This window comes from Erigeron canadensis, chromosome 1, assembly GCF_010389155.1.
Source record: "Erigeron canadensis isolate Cc75 chromosome 1, C_canadensis_v1, whole genome shotgun sequence".
In the NCBI taxonomy this organism is placed as follows: domain Eukaryota; kingdom Viridiplantae; phylum Streptophyta; class Magnoliopsida; order Asterales; family Asteraceae; genus Erigeron; species Erigeron canadensis.
In genome coordinates this window covers 35,074,436-35,087,693 of record NC_057761.1, presented here as the reverse complement: position 1 = coordinate 35,087,693, position 13,258 = coordinate 35,074,436, and the positions used below count along the sequence as shown (strand labels likewise).

At 31.7% G+C, this 13,258-nt stretch overlaps 2 protein-coding genes across 2 annotated transcripts; one reads left to right on the top strand and one right to left on the bottom strand.

Annotated features, from left to right (window-relative positions):
• The first annotated feature begins 4,897 nt into the window (after positions 1-4,897).
• On the top strand, positions 4,898-6,388 carry LOC122585710 (omega-6 fatty acid desaturase, endoplasmic reticulum-like). The gene has a single exon (XM_043757834.1). The coding sequence runs from the start codon at positions 4,951-4,953 to the stop codon at positions 6,073-6,075; it is 1,125 nt and encodes a 374-aa protein (XP_043613769.1). The 5' UTR covers positions 4,898-4,950; the 3' UTR covers positions 6,076-6,388.
• A 4,344-nt stretch (positions 6,389-10,732) lies between these two features.
• On the bottom strand, positions 10,733-11,371 carry LOC122590964. Its single transcript, XM_043763143.1, has one exon. It carries the CDS (start codon positions 11,369-11,371, stop codon positions 10,733-10,735), a length of 639 nt encoding a protein of 212 aa, XP_043619078.1.
• Positions 11,372-13,258: the final 1,887 nt, after the last annotated feature.

Here is a 13,258-nt window from a genome sequence, read left to right as displayed (position 1 = left end):
ATCTATATATATACCACCTAGAAAAAACCCTCACATATTCTCAAAAAAAGAAACTTTACGACAAAAAAAACCCTACCAAAAGGGTTTTTATTTATTTATACTCTTTGTTCATATTTAATCATTATCATTATTATTTAACATTGAATTCTTATGTTATTGTTATTATTATCTCTTTTAATTTAGTTTGTTGTCTATTATATATAGGTTCATTATGACTTCTTCTTCAACAACAAAATATAAGACCATATTAGTTCATCTTGAAAATCTTAAGTCAACACATGTTAACCATCATCTACGACTCCGTGTTGTGCGTGTATGGAGTGTTTCGGAGTGGAACAATCCGAAGAAAATCAAAACGTTTGAGATGGTCTTTGTTGATGAATTGGTATGTATTTTTCAAATTATATATTGTACACTTTTTGTATATCTTTTTATTTAACTAAAGTTGAAAAAAAAAGTAAACTGGAATCAATATTTATATGCAGTTAATTTTCATATGTTTATTCTTTAGTTTTCGTATTGATTAAGTTGTGATATTGGTCATACTGATGGTTTCTCGAATCATACCATTACTGTGTAAACTTTTAATTCATCTATAATCAGGAATCTCTTTTCTTCATCTTGTTTCTTTCCCAAAACGGCATGAAAGAGAAAAACACCTTAGTACCATCTTGGTACAAGGTCACATGTAATCTATCTGCTTGATCAACACGTGTCCTTGGGAACCAGTCTTCTTATCTTTATATTCCTGCCTATATTTGACTTACAAATGTTGGTGGTGAGTTATTGAACTTATCTTTAACTCGAAGATAAATATGGTGGCTGAGGGCTCGCTGAAAGAGCCTCTCGCTGAGTCTTTCAGTGAGTACATAACTCAGCAAGTCTTCAACAAATCCATGACTCAACATAAAATAATTAAAACAAAACAAAATAGATAAAAGATAATTATAATTATATTAGAATCCAAGTTAAATATCTAAAGTTAATTCAAACTAAAATTTTGTTAAGAATACTAATAATCGTAACTTTGTGATGAAGAAATCCATATTAATAAGTCTAAAGGGATGGTTTAATTTTTTTAATTATTAATTAATGATGATTAGGATAATTAATTAGGAATAATTTAAATGACATAAAATGCTTAAAATTAGGAAATTAATGGAAATATGACACATAATGAAAAATCCTACATGACATTCTCTCATAATTGCCAACTAAGCAAAAAACTATCTACTCTTAGTTATATAGAGAGAAGTTGCCATCAAGAATCAATTTACTAAGAATATATATAGAGATTTATGAAGTAGAAACTTACACATCAAGAATTTGTACTTGATCTTCGTACGCAATGCAACTTCTTTAATTTTTAATTGGGGGTGAGCAAAAACTAAACTGAAAACCGAAAAAAGCATGAAAACCGGAAAAACCAAAAACCATTGGTTTTGGTTTTCAAAAAACTGAAAGTTATGGTTCGGTTTTGGTTTCTAATGAAAAACCGAACCACAAAAACTGAACCGAACCAAAAATATATATTGTTTACTTTTTTTTTAATATATGTATCATTTTATTATTAATTTTTGGTAAATATGTTAATATATTTGCATTTTTAGATGTATATAATAATATTATTTATATGTTTTAAGTGGAAAATACACAAAAATATTGATTTGCTTTATATATTATAAAATTTTACAACGCGTAAAACATATAAATAGTTATATATAAAATTCGTTTCAAGTTTGTACAACTTACTTTTATGGATTTGTTGTCATTGTTATAGTGTTATTGTTAATAATATTGTTTTGAAAACTTATTGAAATTAATTATGGTGTAAATAATTTAATTAGATACTCTCTAATTTAAATATTTTACTAGTGAGCCATCATTGATGATACTAATGATTTTTTGACGTTAATGTTTCATTTGGTTTCATAGATAGTTTAATAGTCAGAAGATAATATAATTCTAAAAAACTTATTCTATATTAATTTAACTTATGAATTTTTTTAAGAATGTTTGAGAGAATTTCGTTTTTTTATTAGAACGACAGATTTTTTTGAAAGTTTCATATATAGTTAAATCGATCTTTAAAGAATCTTAATCTTAATATATACTATAAGACATTTGAACTAATTATTTATTAACCAATCAAATTGTTTAATTTTATCAAATTGACTTTTGCTTATGTCATCATTTAGATTAAATATAAATTAAAAATCTTAATAATCATTATCCAAATATATTATTATATTAATATTTATATTAATTTGTAGAAAAAAGTCTCATTAATTTACATAAATAATTTATACTTTTGAGCCATGAAAATTCAACTTATATACATTTTTAACCATCAACTTGAGAAGTTTATATATATATATATATATTTATTTTTAATAATCAACATGATAATTTTTTTTTAGAACGACAATATTTATATATTTAGTTTTTTAAAGTTATAATTGTCACTCAAATCAACAGTTCTAATTGTTATCAAAGAATATGAAAACAATCCTAATTGTTATCTAATTATCATAGGACATGTGATTGAAAATAGACCTATTTGTGTTATGTCCTGCATCATGATCAAATACATATACTTGAATTTTAAGTACATGATCACAAGTATATTTACATTTTAACTGTGATTATTGTACTACAATTTACAAAGTATAACACTTAGAATCTTATTTCTCAAAATTATAAGCTATTATGAACTAAATGTATTGATTATATCGTAAACCCCGTATCCAGTGTTAGACACGGGTCTAAAATCTAGTATATCCTATAACACGTGCGAATAGGACAAGTTAATTACATAAATGAAAAGATTAATTTAGTAAGACAAGCAAATTTATTCATAAGTTGTAAATTTAGGGTTTTTTTTTTGTTTTTTTCAGTAAAAGGTTACCCCGATGACTTTTATAACAACAAAATCATAAAGTTTAGAACAAATGGTATGGTAGAGTACCAACCAATTAATATATACGACATGCCGTATATATGTTAAACAAGCACAACTAATCTATCTATCACTACATATCAAAGAAATTTAAAATATGTAGTAACCAACGAATAAATCATCCAGCATCTGTGCCCTAAACTGCATTCATGTCAGATGCCCCAGGTAGTTTCCATTGTTCCAACAAACCACGAGTCTGATGTGTGTATTTGAATCTTACAGTAGCCATCTTAAGTTGAACAGTTGACACTATTGTATTTGTAATCTGAGTGACTGTTCAAACTTTAGGGGTAAATAATCTATTATTATGTTCCTGCCAAATGAGATAAGCACTAGCAGCTACCACCAATCTTCCCACAATATGCAATGCTAACTTCGATCTTAATCTTGCAATAAGCCATTCTAAAATATCTTCTAGTTTTGCCGATACAGTATCCATACCAGCAAGGGCCTTCACCTAAGACCAGACCTCGGAAGAGAAACTACATTCAAAAAATAAATGCTCGTGTGAATTTGGACCAGATTTACATAACGAGCGGCATTGAAGGTTCAAATTCATGTTTCCATTAACATTCCATTGACAAAGTTTATCTTGTGTCTTCAGCTTTCTATGAGCAATAAGCCACAATAAGGACGCATGTCTCGGTATACAATGGGGGGGGGGGGACCAAATAACATGTACCCATGGGACTTCATTTTGTTTAGTCCTTATCGTTTCCCAGATAATACATGAAGAAATTCGCGCTCTTTGCCCTTGTCATCCTTCCAAAATAGTGAATCCAAGATTCTATTTTGCAGGTGGACCATAGGAACATTAATAAGAACGGGGAAAAGATCATACCAGGCTAACGGCCACTTCCACATGCCATTCCTTATCAAATCGGCTACATTAGATCTTAAAGTAAAACCAGCATGCATTATCTCTCTTGGGGTGACAGTGTTGTGCAATGGACATAGATCACACCATTTATCAAACCAAGCAGAAGTAGAAGTACCATTTCCTACCTTAGACCAAATATGTGAACGCACAATTGGTCTTAATTGGAGAATTTTCCTCCAGCTCAAACTAGAATTTGCGGGAACACTAACTTCACAAAAACTTCGTTGCTTAAGCCTATATGCCTGTATCCACTTCACCCATAATGACTCTCTATGGGTAACGATACTCCAAATATGTGACACCATTAAGGATTGATTAACTTCAATAATTATTTATCTAATGCCCAAACCACCTTCCCATTTGGGAAGACAAATTGATTTCCACGAGACTTTAGCCTTGCCTCTTTTCATAGGCCCCTAACACCATAAGAAAGCTCTCATTTTCTAGTCAAGTTCATGTATGATACTCACGTACCCAATATCTAGTAAGAGAAAACCCATATTAATTCGCCAAAGACAACAATGAATAGGGGTAAACTTTGCCTATCAGTACCTTTTTTTTTTTTGTATAATAGTGATGATTGGACTTAGAGGTATTCTTGAATTTAAGTTTTTTTGTATTTGGTATTTCATGTATATAAAATTTAAACAATTCAACAACTTTAGACAAATTTCTATAGCAAGCATAATATTAACTTCAAGAATAAATAGTTTTCTATGAGTAAAAATATAAATAACTATAGCATAAAGATATACGTATTAGATTTAATATGAAATGTTTATTTATAATGGTTTAAAATTTAGTCAATTAGTAATAAAAAAAGTTGAAATTTATAGTTCAAAGTAATAATATAATCTACCATGCCCTTCCCGATTCATTTGTTTTTAAATAACAAAATATTTCAAGTAAAAATAATCATTTAGCCAGAATAACAATAAATAAAATAACAGTAACATACCGTACAAGTTTACAAAAAATTAAAGGTATCCAGCAACTATAAAAGGAACCATGCATGAGTTCTTGTAGACATGCAGCAAAAGAATTCCATGTTTCAAACGACATAATTAAACTAATTTATTTCTTCAATTCTTTTGCAGGTTCTACTGTCGAGATGAATGGTGGTAACACTACTAATGATGATGTCTGTAAACGAGTTCCTATCGAGAACCCACCGTTCGAATACAGTGATCTAAAGAAAGCGATACCACCACATTGTTTCAAGCGATCTCTCATTCGGTCGTCCTACTATTTATTATGTGACTTGATCATGGTTTATGGCCTTTACTACATTGCATCAAATTACATACCTCTTTTGCCTAAACCGCCTCTACTTGCTTACATGGCATGGCCCATATATTGGTTCTGTCAAGGAACCCTTTTTATGGGCCTATGGACTACAGGCCATGATTTGGGGCATAATAGCTTTAGCGAATATCCGTGGCTTGATGACACAATTGGTTTCATCATCCATTCCTCATTCCTCACTCCATACTTTTCTTTCAAATACAGTCACCGTAGGCACCATGCTCACTCTGGTTCAATGGAGTACGACGAGGTTTGGATCCCAAAAAAGAAGTCGGATAAGCTGTATTCTGAAATCCTTAACAACCCGCTAGGAAACCTCTTCATTATGCTAACCGGGGAACTCATTGGATTCCCATTGTATTTTGTAATGAATGTTCATGGCAGGGATTATGATAAATTCGCAAGTCATTTTAATCCAAATAGTCCCATGTTCAATGACGGCGAGCGCAGTCTAATTTGGCTCTCGATTGGAGGTGTTTTTGTAACCGCCTATGCACTTTACCAAGTTGCCTTAACCGCTGGGGTAAAATGGTTATTTTGCATCTACGGAGGCCCATATTTAGTTTTCAACATTCATTTCATGATGATCACTTTTTTAAACCATACTCATCCTTCCATGCCTCACTATGATTCAAAAGCATGGAACTGGAAGAGAAGTGCCTTGGCGACGGTCGATAGAGATTATTATGGAATTCTCAACGGCGTGTTTAAACATTTAACCAACGCCCACACCATACATCACTTTTTCTCAACCATACCACAATATCACATGGTAGAGGCCACCAACGCGATCAAGCCAATACTAGGCGAGTATTATAAATACGATGACACGCCCTACCTAAAGGCATTCTGGAGGGATACAAAGGAATGCATATATGCCAAACCAGATGAAGGTCAAGAGGATAGTGGTATTTATTGGTTTTGCAAATAGATTATATGGGGTGCGCGCGTCACGTACACTACTTATACCATCAGATTGGATTTTGTTTGATAAAGTTGTTAATTTTTATCAGTCTGTTTTTTTTTTTTTTTTTCTTTTTTTGGTGAAGAGGACCTTCACCCAGCTGGAAACTGTTTAATAAGTTATTTGTCTGTTTGTTATTAATTGGTGTATAAAACTCATTCAGACCAGCAGCTAGCTTTTCTGAATCAGTTGATGGTAACCTGTTTTGTAGAGTTTTCTTTTTAATAAATGTCATGTTCTGTGAAGTTTTAATCAGTTTGAATAAGCTTTGGATAATAGCGAACCCATGCATTTGTTAGATAACGCTACTCATTGAATTTTTCTTCTTGTCTTAATTGCTCCCGGCCTCAAACCACATGAAAAAAAAAGTATATTTACTTTTTCAAAGGATTTATTGTGACTTTTTTATTCTCTTGTCCTTTTCAATATTATGAATTTATGATAATATGAAAAGAGAAAAATGAGTATGAGGCTGTTATGCACTTAATTTGAGTGAAAAATTTTTACATACCAATATTTTAATATTTTAAATAAATGTTTGTCACTCATGATTTTTATGGGTAAAAAAATGGTATGTGAGGGGTTTTCACCCAACTTAGGCTATGAATTTATGATAATATGAAAAGAGAAAAATGAGTATGAGGTTGTTATGCACCTAATTTGGGTGAAAAACTTCTCACATACCAATATTTTAATAATTTAAATAAATGCTTGGCCACCCATGATTTTTATGAGTAAAAAAGGGTATGTGAAGGGTTTTTCACCCAACCTAAGTGCCTAATAACCTTGTATTCCCTTCCCCATATGAAAAATAACCTATTTAAAAGAACAGCTTATATGAGATTAATTATTTTATGGGTTTCTTTAAACGTTACCCTAAAACAATTTTTTATCATACATTTATGGATATAATTCTTCAGCACTAATTATCAGTTGATTTACCAATTCGAATGCCGAACATTTAAACGTTAATTTTTAGAATTTGCTTATGGCAATGTTGGAGGCATTTAGAATGAGCACAAATTAAATGGCATAATAGGCTAAAGTTGCAAAACTAATTGATTAACACAAGTTACACAATGTAAGTAATTAGACTTGAAACGTACATCCACTCCAATATATTGAGCTATATTTTATTCAAATCATATATTCTCCATCAAATTGATCATTCCAAATAGAAAAATGATTTTTTTAGGCATAGTTTTGTAGAAAATATGTGCCTTTTCAAATTAGAAAAAGTTTGCTGAACAAAAGTTCATAATAATGAACTAAATTTTATCGCCTTCCTCAATCAGAGACTTGTTCAAATTTAAATTAGTAATTACTATTTAACTTTGCCAATAGAAATTCATAAAAACATATAATACTAAATACATAGTAGTATATAAATGAATACTTATGAGTCATTAAATATCGTTTCAAAGAATTAAATAATCAAGAAGAGGGTTACTCATAGACAATGAATGTTATATTGTGAAATATGAATACATATGATTATATGGCGTCTTTCTTTAGTACATGTTCATTCGAAATGTAATATGAAAAATATTTCTATCTTTTTTGACAAGGAGAATACGTATACTAGTTAAAGAAAGGGAAATACAAATTGTATGATACTTGACATTACAATAAATGTCAAGTTTTGAGAGTTTTATTCAAATTAAATTAAATGTTGTGTTTTTTGACGTTTAGTTAGGAGTTTCTCATTTTACATGATATTAAGAGTGAGGGGACTCATTAATAGCGTGGATCTCATTAAAACAATGTAATCTAGATATCTATTGCGAGCAAATGATCCACACCTTTTTAAAAAAATAATCTGATCGATCACATGCTTAACTATCTTATAAGTTAGAGTCATTTCAATGGGTAAATTAATGTTGAAAATACTTAGACAACTAAAAGATATAAAAATTATTTATATGTTAGGAGTTTTATTACAGTATTAAATAAGAAATAACATCCATAGATAGAAAGGTAAATGTTGAGTCAAGGATTAGTTGACCGGACTTGGTTGCTGAGAAGTCACATCAGCGAGCCATCAGTGAGTCCAGTACTGACTCTTTGCCAACAATGTATTCTTATCCAATTTGTTTGTCAAAGCGGGAAGAATTCAAACAAGAAGAAGACAAGAGTCACATGCATGATAGTTGTTTCAACTGTAATGTACTTCTTATGGCAAAGTTGCAGTTGAATCCAAAAGAGTAGGGTTTCTCTCTTATACCCGATTTGGTAAAGAAGACAAAGGCTTCTAATGCAAGTACTTCGAGCCAATGACATCTCGACAACCATCATCCCATCACTATCAAGACAAGGCTGTGTTGCCCTAATTGTCTCCTATATAAAGCAACACAGCCGCACACAAGTATTTGTGTTTGTCACCACAATTGTCTGTTCATTTACTTTCTTATAAGTCAAGTTGTAATATCAACCATACATTCACTATTTAATCAATAATACATATGATTAGATTTGCATAAATTCTTGTATTTGAATTCTACTCCTGTTCTTGTTCTTTATTTTCTGTTCTTTATATTCTTGTCTAGATAATTAATATAAATTAAACAAACAAATGGACTGTCAGTAAAATATTGCCTCCAGCTAGGCAATGTTTAAAAAACCCCTCATATTATTCAAAAACTTTATACTAATTAAGTTCAAGCTTTTTTAAACTTCATAAAGCCTTATAGTAATAGTACCAACTATTCTATTTTTGGCAAGTATCGATCCTTAACGTTATATTCTATTCGATTTGATTTGGTTGTCATGTTTTGACTCAATACGTTGGTATTACCAATAATTTCCAATAAAAAGAAATCATTGGGTATAAAAACCCCCAAATAAAAATAAAAGAAATCCCTATAGAAAATATCATTCAAAATTACACTATGCAAAGAAAAAATAGATATCGAACCTGAACCTTTGTATGGAATTATTGCAATTTGAATCTACAAGCACAAAAAGCAAAGTAGGAGATGGAGCCTAGACTTTGAGTGGAGATAGAGAGATACATTGATTGTTTTTATTTTAAACCTAAGAAAGACATGTTAACCTGTAAAATCCAGTAAAACACCAGGTGGCAAACATGGATAAATAACAAGTATTTTACATATTTCAAGGCGTAAAAAGGCAGGAATGATAATCAACCAATCGAAAGCCTCATTTGTTTCATAAAAGATAATCTGTATATTAGTAGTGCTTAATAACAATTACTGTTCATAAGCACTACCGTTAATGATATTATATAGGGATTAGTTCCCTGGAATGTAAGAACTTTGAACGAATGACTATAATAGAAAATAACTAAAGTTGTGTGTATTGTATGTAAACAACTCGAAATAATGTTTATTGTATGTAAGAATTTTATTTCAACCAATTAAAATCTGACAAGTGACACCTGTATATGGTTGCCACGTATGTTTTGTTACATACAATAAACATTTTTTCAAGTTGCTTACATACAATACACACAACTTTAGTTTTTTCCTACTATAGACATTCCAGAAAACTAATCCCTATGAGTGGCCGGTGATGAATTCACACTAGCTTTAATTTATCCAATCATTATATAACCATACTGCAGCGGGATACCATGGTAAAGGATTCTCATGTCGTGATTAACAAATAAAAGTAAGCGTAGACAATCAATTAAACAATAGCATACGATAAATAACGTAGCTGCAACAACGGCCAAAATGAGCCACATGAGGGGATGGCTAGACAGGTGGTGGAGAAGGTGCAACGAGGGGGGTCAACGCGTTATTGGTTGCAGCGGCATTGGGGGCTGCAGAAGGCGAGATTGGAGCCTGTCCATTGAACTCATTGATGGAATTAGCAGGCTTTTGGGGCTATGTGTGTGAGCGTCGACGATGTTTCCTTTTGCGTGATGAAGAAGCATCGATAGATGGACTTGTGTTAGCCATTTGAGGACACAATGTAAAGATCAAAAGGTTTGTTGTTAGACTGGTAGTATGAAAGTTTTGTGTGGAATAAAAGGTATTTATATATATTCATGATTGAGCATGTTAATTATGGAAACTATTATGAAATAATTAAAAGATTGTTGATAAAGTTTTGGAAAGTTTGAAAATATGTATTGATTGTGGTGTGGGATTTGTCATCATAATTGGAAAGTTTTAATTGATAAAAATGAATTAATAATTACCATAATTAGAAAAATACTTTGATAAGAATGCATTGATTTTGTGCAAATGGGGTGGTACTTAATTGATGTAGGCAGCAATCGTTAGAAGTTTTGTAAGTAAATTGTGTTGTTTGGTGAAAGTATAATAGACATTTCGCTCTTGTAACTTTTAACAGGGACTGTCGTCTTTAATAAGTAGTATAGATAATGCAACAGTTGATATGCATGGATAAAAACACACACTCAAATTTTTCACCATATTTCCAATATATATAATTAGAGTTGCCAGCTTTAGACTCCAATATATAAAAAAATATGTATACATCCAAAAAGCCACATGATCGAACAATAAATTAGTTACCATTGCATTCACGTACAACCACCTTCCTATTTATAACAGTTGTTTGTTTACAAGGGATCGATCTCAAAATTACTAGTAATAATTGTAAATTTTGAGCACGTACATAATAAACTTAATTTCTAGTTTGTGAGTATATTGAGCAACAAAACTCTTGTCCTCATCAACCTCTTAAAAATGCACCCTAATTCAACTTCTAGATCTTCCATCGCACTTTCCACAGCTTCTAGTCTCTCTATTGCACTTTGGATTGTTTGCACATCATCACAATCCTCCCATTGGCTTAAGCTATTCACCCTCGTAAACTTCACCTTTGCCGCGAAAGCCCCATTACAATTAATCACCTTCTTCGTCGTTTTAAGGCTAGGATTAGGCATGGACATGAGCAACATAATTGACTCCAACAATATAACAACCGTTTTTCTAACTTGTTTCATCACATTACCCACAACCATGAGGTTATCATCGATTGGGGTCTCATCAAGACCCCCAGTGCACGTGTTCACCTTTTTAAGGGAGTTTAGCCTCTTCAGCATCTGTTTTCTCATTTCTTTTCTTTGAAAACAATATGCTGTGAGTTTTCTCTCTGATTCGCCGAGACTGGCTCGGCGAAATGTGGACTGGAGTTCTTGAATGTGACCCTTGACTAGACATAGTATGTCTTTAATTGTACCACATGAATCTAACATCTTTAAAGATGATTCCGACACCTTTTGAACCCATTCTTGGTCATGTTTGTCTTGGTAAAGAATTTGCTTCATGTCTGGCGAATGAAGTAAATTGTTCACCGAGTCATGCAAGTCTTTCAAGGATTCAAAACTGGAGGACGACATAACTAGCTAATTTAACTCGGAATGATTAGTAGTACTACTAGATAGACTATAGTAGTGTGTAGAAATAATGCAAGTAAAGTTGGATTATTTTTGGATTAGATCTAGCAGGCAAGGGGGTACGAATTTACGTACAGAGTGCGTACGGATATAACTTTAAGGCAACAGCTAGATTTAGGAAAATAGTGTCGCTACGAACTTTCCTAGAAATTGCATGGCGGCAGGGCCGCTGGGAGACATATTGATCGAGTATTAAAATAAGATGCATAATTAATTATTGGTCTATTTTTTGATTACAAGTGTCCTCGCCGTACGTTGTTCTTATATATGACGATAAACCATTCCGGTACAACAAGCTAAAGCGGATTAAAACAAGTACGTGTTGTTCAGCTTAATATAGGATATGATTATTACAGGTAGAAATTTAACACAAGCACTATTTTTGTTTTATATAGCTAGAGTAGATATATGACGAATACTACTATATTATTAGACAAAGTGTCTAGTATAATTCCAAAAAATAAACTTATAGTCAAAATATTACTATTACTATATTACTATTAAGTATAAGTATTAACACCTTATATAAGAGCTAAAATTGTGATCGTTTCATGCGCATATGACATTCATTCTTATATTAGCTCTTTGAATGAAATCCCTTACAATTAAACCCTACTTGAAACTTGAGCTGAAATCAATCCGATAAAAAAGCATGCAAGAACTGTAATTAAAATCTTGACCCGTCAACTCACTTATATGCAAACCTATACTAACTTGATTGTTTTCTGGATAGGTTTGGGTTGACCCCTCTAGTTAACAGTTTGACCCGCCGCAACCGAATAATATATTAAGTTTATATAATTTTTTTTAATATGTCAACCCGTCGAATCATTTGAATTGCCAACCTATGACCCATTTAACATAAAATCAACCCACCACCTCGTCAATTCAACAACCCACAATTCGTATGACTTGTTTAACCTGAAATCAGCCAACCAACCCACAACTCGTATAACAGTTTGACCTAAGATCAACCCATCAACCTACCAATCCATTTGACTTGTCAACCCGAAACACGACCCGCCAACCCACCAACCCACCAACCTGAAACATGACCCATCAACCCGATTTTTTAGGTTAACAGGTTCGTTAAGTTGACAGGTTATAAGTTAGGGTTTGGACCTGGAACTTTTATTGGGTCGGGTTAGGACCAGAATTTTTCGACCCGTCAATCCGAATTCTAACCCATTGACACTCATACTTACAATCACATCTATATATCGATCTTTGGATCGATAATGATGATTGTTTTTGTAGGAGGTTAAGTAAAAGTAATGATTTCAAAGATTTCCCATTTGGGGGAGAAGAGCCAGTTGAGAAAGATAGGTCTTATGAAAGACCCAAAATATTATTTTATCTTTTTTTTTATAAAGTGAGTTTCGATTTAGGCGTGTTGGAGACAATTTTAACTAGAGATTTTTTAGACTTTCAACCCCCTCCTTATGGAAAATTCTTTTGAGATGAGAATTCTAAAACTCGAACTTGAGACCTTGGGTAAACTCACCCCCGGGGCCCACATAGTAGATTTAGAAGATACCCCTGGCCACTAGGGTTTAAGCCTCATGTTTCTGTATATAAATTAAAGCTTAGTAAGTAATATATATAAATATTTATAAGGTAAGAAAAGTCAATTTTTGATAATGAGTTTAAATAATATTTATAACATTATATAAACTTTAAGTATAAAGTCCAATTTTAAGTAATTTGTATTTAAATTATTAATATTAATAAATTATAGATATCTTTTAAATTAAATAA